Source organism: Cololabis saira, chromosome 10, assembly GCF_033807715.1.
Source record: "Cololabis saira isolate AMF1-May2022 chromosome 10, fColSai1.1, whole genome shotgun sequence".
NCBI lineage: Eukaryota > Metazoa > Chordata > Actinopteri > Beloniformes > Belonidae > Cololabis > Cololabis saira.
Window position 1 is genome coordinate 43,092,959 of NC_084596.1, and position 15,703 is coordinate 43,108,661.

The window sequence follows — 15,703 nt, forward strand, 5'->3', positions numbered from 1 at the left end:
TTTTATGTGACTCTCCCTTTTATTGTGCTTTTCCAGCAGTTAACGGGGTCACTCAGTTTAAAACAAGGGTGTAGAATTAGCATGGACTATGGAGACCTGCCAACGGTCTTGACTCCAAAAACAAAATTAATGGAACGTTGTGTTTGTGTAAAAGGTATGAGTTTATGGAATAATCTGGATACAGAAGCCAAAGAATGCAAATCAAACATTACATTTAAAAGAATAATAAAAGCTAGTTTGATGAAATATCATGATAATTATTAAGTTAGGTGGGTTTTCTTTTTTCTCTCTCTCTCTTTTTAGCACCATTGTCATATTTTCTTTCTTTGAATCAAAAAAGAATACGACTTTCTGTGTTTGACGACAGCTATTTTGGGTTATTTTATAACTTTGTTGTAGTTTTGGTTTAGTTTTTTGTTTGTTTGTGTTTTTTTAATTACGTTTATTAAATTGCATAATTTGTATCTTTTTTTATTATTACATTAATTGAAATTTGATTTCTTATGAAAAAGGGACGGATGAAATAAGCTTAGTCTTCTTTCTGTTCCCTTTCATTCAAGGAAAGAGATTTGTTGTAATTATATTGAACTGTTTTGTTTTTCTTTAAATGAATGAAATAAAGAATAAAATACTCCCCCTTTTACAAACACAAACAAAACAAAACAAAACAAAACAAAACACAAAAACCCAATTTCCCGTCAAAAATTCCAATCACATTCTCCACATGAGTCCTCAATCCCCACGCACCCAACTATATGATTGGCTGTGATTGGCTGTGCCTCTTCCTGCTGGTACGAGTATTTTAATTTGTGTACTTGCCAATACAGAGTACCGATACGATACTTCTACCACAAAAAAAAATGGAATGAATTGGAAGACAGGTTTTATTTGCAACAGATAAATTCAATAAAAGTAAATAAAATGAGTAGAATAACTATTTTAAACAAAAAATAATCTTTCTGTGTAAATAAAAAGTCTCCACACTGGCACTGTCTTCACATTTAACAAAATATCAAACATATAACATATCAATGAAACATCATATCGCGGCTCGAGTGCGTCGAGAAGAGAAATCCTTCGTCTCCTCCAACTTCAGTGGCTGCTCATCCAGCGCTAGATAACGGGTTAGAGCCTCCGTTATTTTAACGGCCTGTGGGTCATCTCTTGTCTGTCTCTTTTGCAGAACCTGAGCTAATGTTGCTGTTGTGGTCTTGCAGTATTATTAGAAAACTCCATATACTCAGCTTTATGATGCGTGTTGAGATGTTTTATCAAGTTGCTGGTATTAAACGACGTATTCTCCTTCCCTCATCTTGACACCTTAGCAGCAGTAGCTTCAGTTTGCCTTGCTTCTGTCGTCGTCTCTTATTTTGAAATATGTCCCGCTGCATTAATTGTCGCTATTTTGCCTGAAACGGCGCTGCCAGTCTCACTCATGTATCACTCTCTTCTCATCACCACGCTGACTGCAGCTCAACATCTCCCCCTAGAGTCACTAACCAGTAACTACAACAACAATGAAGTGGTATTGGTGCTTGGTATCGGAGAATTTTTCCAAGTAAGAGTATATGATTGAGTATATGAGAGCAGTATCGGCCCTGATCGGTTTCGGGGCATCCCTAGTAAAGTTTAAACTTACTGCAGAGTTGTCTGACTGAAATGATTAGTTGTTATACTGACATGCAAAGAATTTTGGTGACAAACAGGAACTTTTCATTCTGATGGCGTGTTAGCATCTTACTAAGTTGTCATCATTAGGGCCCGAGCACTTACAGTGCCAAGGCCCTATTGTATCTGTAGGAATTTTTATTCTTTCTTCTGACGAAAGGAGGGCCTTTTTTTTCCCCCTAAACGTGCCCCAAAAGGCACCAAATTTTGCACGCAAGCCAGGCCTGGTGATAAATTTGATATCTCATGGTTTGCATTAATGGGCGTGGCCTAATGGCTCAACAGCGCCCCCTAGAAAACTTTGTGCCTCAAGCCCCACAATACGGTTTGACGTACGTGCACGAGAATCGGTACCCACCTGTATCATGTCGCAACTTAAAGAAAAGTCTCTTGGCGCCATGGCCGAAACCGAACAGGAAGTCGGCCATTTTGAATTAATCGTGTCATTTTGGCGAAATTTATGCCATTTCTTCAGCCGCTTCAGAGCTGAACCGTAACGTGCACCCAGATGTGTTATACATCAAAACGTGCGTCTCCATCCTGCGACAACGCGCATTACTTTTCTCTTTCAAAAGCGTTACCGTGGCAACGCTAGATGCCAAAAAGCACGCCCCTCCTTCACCTGATTGGTCCATATTTGATAGTTCCCCAAAAGTCACCAAATTTTGAACGCCAGCCAGGCCTGGTGATAAATTTGATATTTCATGGTTTGCATTAATGGTCGTGGCCTAACGGCTCAAAAGCGCCCCCTAGAAAACTTTTCTCTGGCATAACTTTTGAATGGTTTGGCATAAAGACTCGTGGGTGGTGTCATCGGACTCGGTATTGAGTCCTTGAACATAATTGGTGCAAATTAGCCCCGCCTCTTCTTCTGATTGGTCAATATTTGATAGTCCCTATTCTCTGCCATAACATTTGAACGAGTTGTGATAACGACATGTGGGTGGTGTCATTGGATTCGGTATTGAGTACTTGACCTTCATTGGCCTGAATTAGCCCCGCCTCTTCTTCTGATTGGTGAATATTTGATAGTCCCTATTTTCTGGCATAACTTTTGAATGGTTTTACATAAAGACTCGTGGGTGGTGTCATCAGACTCTGTTTTGACTCCTTCACCTTGATTGGTGCAAATTAGCCCCGCCCCTTCTTCTGATTGGTCGATATGTGATAGTTCCGATTTTCTGCAATAACTTTTGAATGTTTTGACATAAAAACTCGTGGGTGGGGTCAATGGACTCAGTTTTGAGTACTTGAACATAATTTCTGCAAATAAGCCCCGCCCCTTCATCTGATTGGTCGATATCTGATAGTTCCTACTTTCGGCCATAACTTGAATGGTTTGATACAGAGAGTCGTGGGTGGTGTCATCCACTAAATGTCCAGGCCTGAAGAATCTACATACAACTCATACAAGCTTCCACTGCAGCCTGAACGTGCACAAGGGTGGAAGACCGTTCATCGCTGCTTGCAGCTTTAATCTGCAATTGCAATTGGTGCACTTGGAATATTTTGGTGAAAAACATTTCTATTTTTCAGTATTTTGAAAATGTTCAGAGAATAATTTGTTTTCTGTTGTTGATTAACACGATAGTGTTTACTACTGTTTGATGTTGAGAGCTGGACTTACAGATGAGGATAAATTATTTTTCGATGTGATGTTATTCATCGTACTGCATTTTTTGTATTTGAATAAGAATGTACACTTCAAAACAAAAGAAAAAGGATGTAACAATAGGATTATTAGTTGGCTACGTGTTTCCACACGGACCGCTTAGAGGGGAACACCGGACCTCGGGAGTGAACCATGGAGTAAACGTGTGTGTTGACAGTGAAGGAGCCAGCCGTGTTATTATTTAAGATGTGAACTAAATAAAGTGTAAGCAGCTTGAGTATTGCTTTAATCGTCTATTCTTGACGGGAGAGAATGAAACACACAGTACAAAGAATCAGAGTCTTCAAAAACCTGTGGGTGACATCACGGAGAGCTTGTCCAGTTCTTATAACATTTATGATCTGATCTCCTTCTCGTCTCTTGTGACTGAAAACAACTTACATTCATCGTGACGGCGAATTAAACTTCTGGTTTCAAACAGCAACACAGATCTTAAAGGGGACCTATTATGGCATCTAATCCCTATTTTAAACAGGCCTTGAATGTCTTAAAAACAAGCTTTTTATTATTTTTTGCTAAATAAATTAGAAATTCAGCCTCTGAGCCATGTCTTTATCTTCCCATTCTCTAACCTCATTATCTATGCAGGATTCTGAGTGGGCGGGGCTATGATAATGAGGCTCTGTGCTGATTGGCTGCCTGAATGACGCCATACACTGCTATGAAAAAATGGCGGAAGCTCCGGCCGGCGGAGTTACACCGTGTTATAACTGCATGCGATGCGAGCGAGCGTCAGCGACAAAATCAATTCCATTGCTTTATTTTCTATTGGACTGTCCTAACTGGACGCAGCAACGCAGTGCGCCGTTTTCAGCTGAACATTTGTCAGACGTCCTGCTTCTATTTTCTTCCTGCCGCTCGCGTTGAAAGCCGGTTGAAAGCGCTGTAGGAAACGGTCATGATGAGGAACGGCTGATCCAGTTAGTTGAAATGAGAAGTTATCTCTATGATTCCTCCTCATTCACTACAAAAACCTCAATAAAGTGGCAGCTGCTGGAGGGAGATGGACAGAGAGCGTCCGATGTCACGCAGTGCTACGATAGTCGGACGCTCATGCAGTTAGGACACGGTGTTTAGTTGTGGGCGTGGTTTAGATTTTGGTTACGTAACGAAAATGCACATAATCTTAACGGCTCGTAGATCCACATCAGACTGTACAGACACTGCAGAATTTGGTTGCTTTCCTCCTTCTCTGAGTTGGCAGGCTGAGGGGAGACCACTTTATATTTGTTAAAGCAAGAGAAAACCTGTTTTTCAGAATAGATCCCCTTTAAAGACCACTTCCTGAGTATTTCTTGTTTTTTTTCCTCCAGGGTGAGTCAGAGAACAACGTGACCTACGCCTCTATTGATCACTCTGGAAAGACTTTTGCTAAGAAAAATGTAAGTAAATATAGAAGAACAGGTGATTACACGGGCTGATGAGCAGGATTTCTGATGAATCGTGACGTTTCTGGTTTGTTCATTTCAGGTCAAGGAGGAAGAAGATGTGGTGACTTATTCTGCTGTGAGGATGAAAACCAACCAACAGTGACCCCAGCAGTCTCTGCAGCCGCGTCTCCAAACCCAAATAGAGGATAAAAGACCTGGAGGACGTCCGGTTGTCCAGCTGCTGACAGGAAGTGGACAGTTGGACTCATGTTCAGTCACATTAGATGTAGTTGTTCAGCAGGAACACTTGTTGATCACTTTTCTTCTTTCTCTGCTCTACCTTTCATTTGGACTCTGATGGTAGAATCTGGTCTTTTATATCTGGAACTGTTGATTGCATTTTAGGTTGAGTTTTTTAATAAGTCTTAATTTTGTCTCACTGTCTCATCAACAGTTGTGTCTGTTTTACAAGCTTCATTTATTCAGTATCAATAAACTGGACTAAACTAGTGTCTCACTCTAATATTTATTTGGACTTCCTTTAGTTGTCATGTGACCGTGTCCTTGTTTCAGTCAGATCATCAAGTATCTAAACATTCATTTCCACCAAATGTTGTGTTGATGACGGGGGAGTGGGACTGATGTGTAAAGTCTTCTTCAGCCCGTCCTGAACATCCTCACTGGGTGAAGGTCTGGATTTAGATTTGATCAAAGCAGCAGCGCGAGTGCTGACAGGAACCAGTAAGAGACCATCTCTCTTGTGTTGGCCTCCCTTCATGGGTTCTCCACAACATCTACAATCAAAGCCAAAACTGTTATTTGTGTATAAAGTCCTAAACCAGGAGTGTCCAAACCTGGTCCTTGAGAGCTACTGTCCTGCATGTGGACACCAAGGACGGGGCTGGTGTCAGTGCTGGTTCAGTTATTAGAAAGTTATTCATAATTGTCTTACGATAGTTATTAATAACTAATAAAGACGATGACTTATCAAAATTAATCAATTAAAATGGGGCACCACCTGACTTATCAGGAAATAATAACTAAACAGCTAAATGGGTCTGAAAGTAGCTGTTATTCCCTACGTGTCAGCCTGTTGCCCGGGGGGGCGTTACAGAATAACAGTGAAGGAAGGAGTCTGAGCACAGACCTTTGCAACCAGCAGCTGTGACAAATATGGATAAAAGAAACACAAACAACTTCTCTCATTCAAACTAATCACAATTTATTCAATAAAACTAAACTACACATAAACAACAACAAACTGAACACAAACTTCTTTCAAACTAAATTAACTAAATTGGTGCACAACTGAACTTTCAAGGTAAATTATATAAGAAATGATCACAAATTTACACTTTTTATCAAGTGTGAATACGTTGGTGTCTTGTGAGATTACTTGATGTGGTAAAACCTGATCTACACTGCTCACATCTGTAAGGTTTGTCTCCGGTGTGAATAAGCTGGTGTTGTTTTAGGGTTCTTTGGTGGGCAAAAGCCGCTCCACACTGATCACATCTGTAAGGCTTTTCTCCAGTGTGAATATGTTGGTGACTCGTTAGACGACCTGATGTGGTAAAAGCTGATCCACACTGCTCACATCTGTAAGGTTTGTCTCCGGTGTGAATAAGCTGGTGTTGTTTTAGGTGACTTTGGTGGGCAAAAGCCGCTCCACACTGCTCACATCTGTACGGCTTGTCTCCGGTGTGAATAAGCTGGTGTTGTTTTAGGTTACCTTGTCGGGCAAAAGCCGCTCCACACTCTTCACAGCTGTAAGGTTTTTCTCCAGAGTGAATAAGTTGGTGACTCGTTAGAGAACTCTGTTGGGTAAAAGCCGCTCCACACTCTTCACATCTGTAAGGCTTGTCTCCAGTGTGAATACGTTGGTGAATCGCCAAAGTACCTTTCCGGGCAAAAGCCGCTCCACACTCATCACAGCTGTGAGGCTTTTCCCCAGAGTGAATGAGCTGGTGTCGCTTTAGGTTATCTTTCTGGGCAAAAGCCGCTCCACACTGATCACATCCGTACGGTTTATCACCAGAGTGAGTTTTCTTATGCCTCTTCAGGTTTGCTGAAGTGGTGAAGACTTTCTTGCAATCATGACAGCAGTGTCTTTTGGGTCTTCCTTTATGATTCTGTAACAGAGAGGATGACTAACATTATCTTGGCTCCATTATCAATAGCCTTTTCAGTTTCAATCAAGTGCTCTCAGGTTTTTTCGTGTGAGACAATTAAGTTTATCTTCTGAGGACTAATGTTAAACATATTTTGTTACAACTAGTTCTTAACAGTACGACACGTTCAGATGATACTTCTTATACATCTACGTAATAAGTGTAAAATTTGAGAGCTGCTAAAACACAAACTCAAAACCCATTCATGAACTATTTATATTAAACATAATATTGAACATGAACTATTGTGAAATATATATATATACACTGTATATACATACATATATATACACTGTATATACATACATATATATATATATATATATATATATATATATATATATATATATTATATATATACATACATACATACATATATATTATATATATATACATACATACACATATATATATATATATATATATATATATATATATATATATATATATATATATATATATATATATATATATATATATATAAGGCTTGGGCGGTATTACGGTAATACCATATACTGTCGGTGTCTAAAAATAGCAGCGGTATCATTTTCAATACTGTCCAGTAGCACTTATGTGTGGTTGAATTTTCAGTTTTACTTAAATAGTTGAATATGTTTTAGCCTACATTTTGAGACTTTCCATAAAGTTTATGAACGTGATGTAACCACGTGACAGCGCGGAGCGGAGAGAGACGCACTGGGAGAGAGAGGGGGAGAAAGATGGTACTGGGAGAGAGAGGGGGAGAAAGATGGTACTGGGAGAGAGAGGGGGAGAAAGATGGCAGGTCGCGCACCGAGTGACTTGGTGTCAAAAAAGAAAACGACCTCGAACTAACAAAGTCAATAAAAACTGCAATTCTAAAAAAGCTGGAGGCCAAGTATGAATCTGATTCAGTGCGCAAATTAATGCGAAAGTGCACTTTCCTCGACCCTCGTTACCGCGGAGGATCTGAGACTGAAGGTTGATTTATGGTTCCGTGTTACACCAACGCAGAGCATACGTCGTAGGGTACGTGGCGGTGCGTCGCTGCCGCGTACCGTAGGGTCCCCTACGACGTACGTGGAGTTAAAGCGGAACCGTAATTTAGGCTTGATGATAACGCACTGGCTGAAATCAAGGCTGAATTCCAGGCTGAGATCGTGAGCTTAGAGGGGCGAGCACCAGCAGAAGTGGAATCAGAATCCTAGAGACAGAGCACGACCTGAACCCCCAGGAAAAAGGATGTCTCTGGGAATAAACCTCCTGCAGAAACGAGCCGCTGCAGCGGCAGGTCTAGTCGGCACCGCAGAGGAGCGAGCCGGCGCTGAAATAACAGCGCCGGCTCGATCAAATTGATTTGTGCAAATTGACTGTTGTATTTGCACTTTTTAACTTTAATAAGCTGCATTTGTTGTTAATAAAAGTTGTTAATATTACGCATGTTATGTTATTGTTCAGTAATAGTGTTTGGTATTCAGTTTCTGAACGGTGAAGGCTCAAGCCAACAGTTTGGTAATACCACTTGAGGCTTACGTCATAATTTTTAATTAGTAACGGTAATACCGTATACCGGGGTAAAATGTGGAGGAAGTTTGACGGTATCAAAATTTGGATACCGTCCAAGCGGCTATATATATATATACAGTTGTGTGAAAAAGTGTTTGCCCCCTTCCTGATTTCTTATTTTTTTGCACGTTTGTCACACTTAAATGTTTCAGGTTCTCAAACAAATTTAAATATTAGACAAAGATAACGCAAGTAAACACAAAATGCAGTTTTTAAATGGAGGTTTTTATTATTAAGGGAAAATAAATTCAAACCTACATAGCCCTGTGAGAAAAAGTGATTGCCCTCCCCTTTTAAAACATAAAGTAACTGTGGTTTATCACATCTTTGGAAAGCTGATTTCAATTTCTCCATCCACATCCAGTCCTGATTACTGACACACTGGTTCTCAATCAAGAAATCACTTAAATAGGACCTGCCTGACAAAGGGAAGTAGACCAAAAATCCTCAAAAGCTAGACATGATGCTGCGATCTAAAGACATAGAGGAACAAGTGAGAAACAAAGTAATTGAGATCTATCAGTCTGGAAAATGTTCCAAAGCCATTTCTAAAGCTTTGGGACTCCAGCGAACCACAGTGAGAGCCGTTATCCACAAATGGAGAAAACATGGAAGAGTGGTGAACCTTCCCAGGAGGCCGGACGACCAAAATGACCCCAGGAGCAGCGACGACTCATCCAAGAGTCAGAAAAGACCCAGAACAACATCCAGAGACCTGCAGGCCTCACCTGCCTCAGTTAAGGTCAGTGTTCAAGACTCCACCTTAAGAAAGAGACGGGGCAGAAATGACCTGCATGGCAGAGTTCCAAGACCAAAACCACTGCTGAGCAAAAAGAACATAAACGCTCGTCTCAGTTTTTGACAGAAAACATCTTGATGATCCCCAAGACCTTTGGGAAAATACTTTGTGGACTGAAAAGACAAAAGTTGAACTTTTTGGAAGGTGCATGTCCCATTACATCTGGTGTAAAAGTAACACTGCATTTCAGAAAAGGAACATCCTACCAACAGTAAAACATGGTGGTGGTAGTGTGATGGTCTGGGGCTGTTCTGCTGCTTCAGGACCTGGAAGATTTGCTGTGGTAAATGGAACCATGAATTCTGCTGTCTACCAAAACATCCTGAAGGAGAATGTCCGGCTATCTGTTGGTGACCTCAAGCTGAAGCCACTTGTGTTCTGCAGCAGGACAATGATCCAAAACACACCAGCAACCTCTGAATGGCTGAAGAAAAACTAAATGAAGACTTTGGAGTGGCCTAGTCAAAGTCCAGACCTGAATCCCATTGAGATGCTTTAGCATGACCTTAAAAAGTATCTTGCCACCTTCTCTTATTGTGCCCCCCTCCACTCGCCCACAAGCAGGCCAAGCCTTTGTGCCAAAACTTTGTATTTTATTGATTACTTATCTTATTGAACGTGAAATCATCCTTCGTAAATTACATTTAATTAAAACCCGTGCTTATTAATCACAAAACACAGGTTAAACATCATGACCAAATCCGCTCTGACCCGGTGTGTCAGGATCAGCGCAGAGACTGCAGCTTCGCCTGAATTATGGTTCCGCGTTAAATCGACGGCCATATGATGTCTCTGCACAGAGACAGAGCAGAGAAATCTAGTGATGGTTTGCTGTGCTTGCTGATTGGGTAACGTATTGCGTCACGCATCGCGTCACTTCCTGGTGTTTGCGGTCTGTGCTGCTGCCGTCTCACGGCGTTTGCAGGCTCAGATCTCTCCCGACTTTTTATCTAAAACTTAGACTGTTTTCTGGTAAAATAGTACTATATCTGGTACATTACTGTCTTTATTTCAACACTCGCTCATTTTCTCTTCCGTAACTTTCACTGTCACCAATCACCGATACATTTTCTGTCCGTTAGCCTCCGTTAGCATCTTAGCATGGCCGCTCCGGCTCCCACCGCTTCACCTCTTTCCTGCTCAGTGTGTGAAATGTTTAGTTATTCCTCTGCCTCCTTTAGTGAAGACGGTAAGTGCTTAAAGTGTAGTTTATTTGCAGGGCTGGAGGCGAGGCTCAGTCAGTTAGAGGTCCGGTTCGGCCAACTAAACCATAGTCCGAGAGCCTCCTCAGCTAACCAGGCTAAGCTAGCGGCGGACCGGCCCGTAGCAGCTGAGCGTAGCCGCTCCCCTGCAGCTCCCGAGCAGCCGGCCAGGCAGGGCAGCTGGGTGACGGTTCGGAGGAAGACTAGTCTTAAAGGGCTCACGGAACAACACCACCCGCTTCATGTGTCTAACAGATTTTCCCCACTTAGCGACACATCTGTTGAGAAACCGACCCTGGTGATTGGAGACTCTATTGTGAGACATGTGAAGCCGACTCCAGAGACCTTAGTTAGGTGCATCCCGGGGGCCAGAGCGGGCGACATAGAAGCAAATTTGAAGCTACTGGCAAAGGGTAATCGTAAATATGGTAAAGTTATCATCAATGTCGGAGCTAATGACTCCCGTCTTCGCCAGTCGGAAGTAACCAGAATGAATATTGTCTCGGTGTGTAACTTCGCCAAGACCATGTCGGACTCTGTAGGTTTTTCTGGCCCCCTCCCCAATCTGACCAGCGATGACATGTTTAGTCGCATGCTCTCGCTCCGCCGCTGGTTGTCTCAGTGGTGTTCAGAAAACGACGTGGACTTTATTGACAACTGGGAGACATTCTGGGGAAAGCCCGGTCTGATTAGAAGGGACGGCATTCATCCCACCCGGGATGGTGCAGCTCTTATGTCTAGAAATCTGGCCAATGTTATTAGACACTCCCCCTGACAATGCAGGGTCCAGGCCAGGATGCAGAGCTGTAGTTTAACAGGGCTGGAGGCGAGGCTTAGTCAGTTAGAGGTCCGGTTTGGCCAACTAGACCATAGTCCGATAGAATCCTCTGCGGACCGGCCCGTAGCAGCTGAGCGTAACCGCTCCCCTGCAGCTCCCCGGCAGCCAGCCAGGCAGGGCAGCTGGGTGACGGTTCGGAGGAAGGGTAGTCTTAAAGGGCTCACAGAACACCACCACCCGCTTCATGTGTCTAACCGATTTTCCCCACTCAGCGACACATCTGTTGCTTCTCAAGGACCAACGCCTGCCAACAAAACTGTAGGATTGCATTATGTAATTAGCGACTCTAAAACTGTAGGATTACATGATATTGGCGACTCTGGCCAGGTGCCTAGCAAAATAGAAGTGGTTGCAGTTCCCCGCCCTCCAAAAGTTCACCAGGTGCAGCGTTATAGAGGCGTTAACCAAGATAACCTTGTAAAAATTAAAACCAATGCACATTTGGTACCAATTACAGACCGAAAAATTAGATGCGGACTACTAAATATACGATCATTAAGCTCTAAGTCTCTGTTAGTAAATGATATAATTACAGAGAGCAGGAGTGATATTTTCTGCTTAACAGAAACATGGTTACAGGAGGAAGAGTATGTTAGTTTGAATGAATCAACTCCGCCCGGCTACTTTAATCATCACATTCCTAGAAGCACGGGCCGAGGCGGAGGAGTCGCAGCAATTTATAACTCCGGTCTCCAAACAAAAATTGAACCCAAGTGCAACTATAATACATTTGAAAGCCTCATGCTTGGTCTGAAATTTCCGAGCCGGAAATCAGAGAAGCCAGTTGTGTTAGTGGTAGTGTACCGGCCCCCTGCTGGTGCGTATCTGGAGTTTTTGTCTGAATTTTCAGATTTCCTTTCTGGATTATTGATCAGCACAGATAAATTCATCATAGTGGGTGATTTTAACATTCATATGGATGTTGAAAGCGATAATCTTAAATTAGCCTTCGATTCTCTTCTAGAATCAATGGGTATCTCACAAAAAGTGGATAAACCGACGCACTGTTTTAATCATACTCTCGATCTCGTTCTCACCTACGGTGTTGAAACTGATGGTCTGTTGGTGTCACCTGTAAACTCCCTTTTATCCGACCATTACTTAATAACGTTTGAATTTAATTTTGTTGATGTTGAAGTGCAAAATAGGAGGTATTATTTTAGCAGATGTTTGTCTGATGAAGTTATTGTTAAATTTAGGGAGGCCATTGCTTATCTTACGACAGTGCGAAATAGTGATGTAGTCGAGGCCAGTGACCTGGGTTCTACCTCTGCAGATGTTGATTTCCTTGCTAGTAACACTGCTGATTTGTTGCATTCAGCTTTAGATGAAGTTGCTCCTTTGAAAAGGAGGGTTTCTAGCCACAGGAGCTTAACTCCCTGGTATAATTCAGATATCCGCATGTTGAAACAAAACGTGCGTAAAATGGAAAGGAAGTGGTACTCTTGTAGGTCTGTAGACTCTCATCGTGAATGGAAAGATATTCTAATAGTATATAAAAAAGCCATTCGCAAAGCCAGAACAGCTTATTATTCAACGTTGATAGAGGATAACAAAAGTAACCCACGTTTTCTGTTCAGCACTGTAGCCAGGCTGACAAAGAGTCACAACTCTGTTGAGCCGTGCATTCCTGCAGCTCTCAGTAGTGAGGACTTTATGGGCTTCTTCAACAGTAAAATCGCGAGAATTAGAGAAGAAATCAACCAGCCGGTTGTAGGTGTTTCTTCAGCTTTAGCGACTTCCCTAGGCTCTGACTTGTCTCTAGACTGTTTTGATCCTATAGACCTCCCTGAGCTGACTTCACTCGTTAATAGAGCTAAGTCAACCACATGTATGTTAGACCCCATCCCGACTCGTCTATTCAAACATATTTTTTCTCTTATTGGTACGACAATACTGGACCAAATTAACTCATCCCTAAGTTTAGGATATGTACCACAGGTTTTCAAAGTCGCAGTAATTAAACCTTTACTTAAAAAACCTTCTCTTGACCCAGACACCTTAGCTAATTATAGACCAATTTCCAACCTTCCATTTGTGTCTAAAATTCTGGAAAAGGCAGTTTCAAGCCAGTTATGTGACTATTTGTATAGAAATGATCTGTTTGAAGTCTTTCAGTCAGGGTTCAGAATGCATCATAGCACAGAGACAGCACTTGTTCGAGTCACGAATGACCTCCTTATGGCCTCAGATAAGGGATTAGTGTCCATACTGGTTCTACTGGACCTCAGTGCTGCTTTTGACACTATAGATCATGGCATTTTACTGCACAGGTTAGAGCATGTTGTTGGGATTAAAGGGACAGCTCTATGTTGGTTTAAATCATACCTATCTGACAGGTTCCAGTTTGTTCATGTACATGAGGTTTCTTCAGAACAGTCAAGGGTCTGTTATGGTGTTCCGCAGGGTTCAGTGCTAGGGCCAATCTTGTTCAGTTTATACATGCAGCCGTTGGGAAGTATAATCCAGAATCACGGCATACACTTTCATTGTTATGCTGATGATACGCAGCTCTATTTGTCTATGAAGCCGGATGAAACAGAACCGTTAGTTAAACTTCAGGCATGTCTTAGGGACATCAAGGACTGGATGTCCAGAAATTTCCTGCTTCTAAATTCAGATAAAACAGAGGTTATCATTCTTGGTCCAGAGCATCTTAGGAAGGGATTAGACGGTGTTGCGATGGCTTCCAGTGCAACTGTGAGAAATCTTGGTGTTATTTTCGATCAGGATTTGTCGTTTAAACCATATGTCAATCAGGTTTGTAAAATAGCCTTTTTCCATCTCCGTAATATTGCAAAGATTAGGAAAATCCTCTCACAGAGTGATGCAGAAAAACTAGTTCATGCGTTTGTATCTTCTAGACTAGATTACTGTAATGTGTTGTTAGCAGGATGTCCAAGTAATTTGCTGAATAGGCTCCAGCTGATCCAAAATGCAGCAGCACGAGTACTGACAGGAATTAGCAGGAGAGACCACGTCTCTCCAGTGTTAGCGTCGCTCCATTGGTTACCCGTAAAATTCAGAATCCAATTTAAAATTGTATTACTTGCGTATAAAGCCCAAAACGGCTTAGCTCCGCATTATTTGCAAGACCTGATAGTGCCTTATGTTCCTGTCAGAGCTCTCCGTTCTCAGAGTGCAGGTTTACTTGTAGTTCCTAGAGTATCTAAATGTAGATTTGGAGGGCGGGCGTTCTGCTATCAGGCACCACTACTATGGAACCAACTTCCAATCTGGGTTAAGGGGGCTGACACCACCTCCACCTTTAAAACTAAACTTAAAACATTTCTGTTTAGTAAAGCCTATAGTTAGTGTTTAGTAAACCTCTAGCTGGTGTTGGTAAATCTCTAGGTAGTGTAAACTTTAGTGTGTCAGAGTCGTTCCTGTGGTTTCTTGTGCTGGCCCCCCCCTTCTCCTCCCTTTTCTCTCTTTTGTCCATGTTGCAGCATCCTTTGCCGGACACCGGAACCTGCAGGTGGTCGTGGGTGGCTTGTAGCTTGCATTACGGAGCACAAGTCTTTCCCTGACCCTGCACCCCAACCTGGGACTTGCTGATTGGGCCGGAGCTTCGGGAGCTGCGTGCTGGCCTGCGGTCCCCACCCCTGGTCATCCCGTTGCTGCCCCCCCCTTCTCCTCCCTTTTCTCTCTTTTGTCCTGCAGGTGGCCATGGGTGGCTTGTAGCTTGCATTACGGAGCACAAGTCTTTTCCTGACCCTGCACCCCAACCTGGGACTTGCTGATTGGGCCGGAGCTTCGGGAGCTGTGTGCTGGCCTGCGGCCCCCACCCCCGGTCATCCCGTTGCTGCTTCCACCTGCCTGCTGTGCTGTTGCCGTCCCTGACCCACCAGTCTGGCCCTCGGCAGGAGGGTCCCCCCTGATGAGCCTGGTCCTGCTCAAGGTTTCTTCCCTCCTAAAGGGGAGTTTTTCCTTGCCACTGTTTGGCTTAAGGTTTTTCTCCCACTAGGGGAATTTTTACCTGCCATTGTTTATGTAATAACTGCTCGGGGGTCATGTTCTGGGTATGGGTCTCTGTAAAGCGTCTAGAGACAACTCTGTTGTATTAGACGCTATATAAATAAAATTGAATTGAATTGAATTGGTCCCGTCTGTCACACATTTACTGTCAGTGTTTGCTATATAATATATATAATATTTGCAATATACTGTGGACATCTGAATAAAAACTTAACTCATCAATAGATTGAATCAAAGCGCTCTCCAGCTCTGTGTCTGATTGTGTTTTTCTCCTCAGATCATGCCGAGCACCGCGGGGTCACGTAAACCCGACCAATTCAATATTATAATCAAATTCAGTCCTGTGGCCCGTTTTTCTATTTCGTATTTTTGATCTGTGCCTAAAATTGAAATATGAAAAACCAGACGTTTTTCCGTTTTTTGTGTTACCAACTGCATTTATTCTATCGCAGGTTTTCTC

General features: G+C 42.5%; 2 protein-coding genes across 2 annotated transcripts; one reads left to right on the forward strand and one right to left on the reverse strand.

Annotated features, from left to right (window-relative positions):
• Positions 1-6,071: 6,071 nt before the first annotated feature.
• LOC133452263 (zinc finger protein 85-like) lies at positions 6,072-9,727 on the reverse strand. Its single transcript, XM_061731484.1, has 2 exons — positions 9,701-9,727; positions 6,072-6,842 (listed from the first exon to the last, which is right to left on the reverse strand). The coding sequence occupies exons 1-2, from the start codon at positions 9,725-9,727 to the stop codon at positions 6,072-6,074; spliced, it is 798 nt and encodes a 265-aa protein (XP_061587468.1).
• A 442-nt stretch (positions 9,728-10,169) lies between these two features.
• Positions 10,170-11,253, forward strand: LOC133453110 (uncharacterized). The gene has a single exon (XM_061732984.1). It carries the CDS (start codon positions 10,327-10,329, stop codon positions 11,200-11,202), a length of 876 nt encoding a protein of 291 aa, XP_061588968.1. The 5' UTR covers positions 10,170-10,326; the 3' UTR covers positions 11,203-11,253.
• Positions 11,254-15,703: the final 4,450 nt, after the last annotated feature.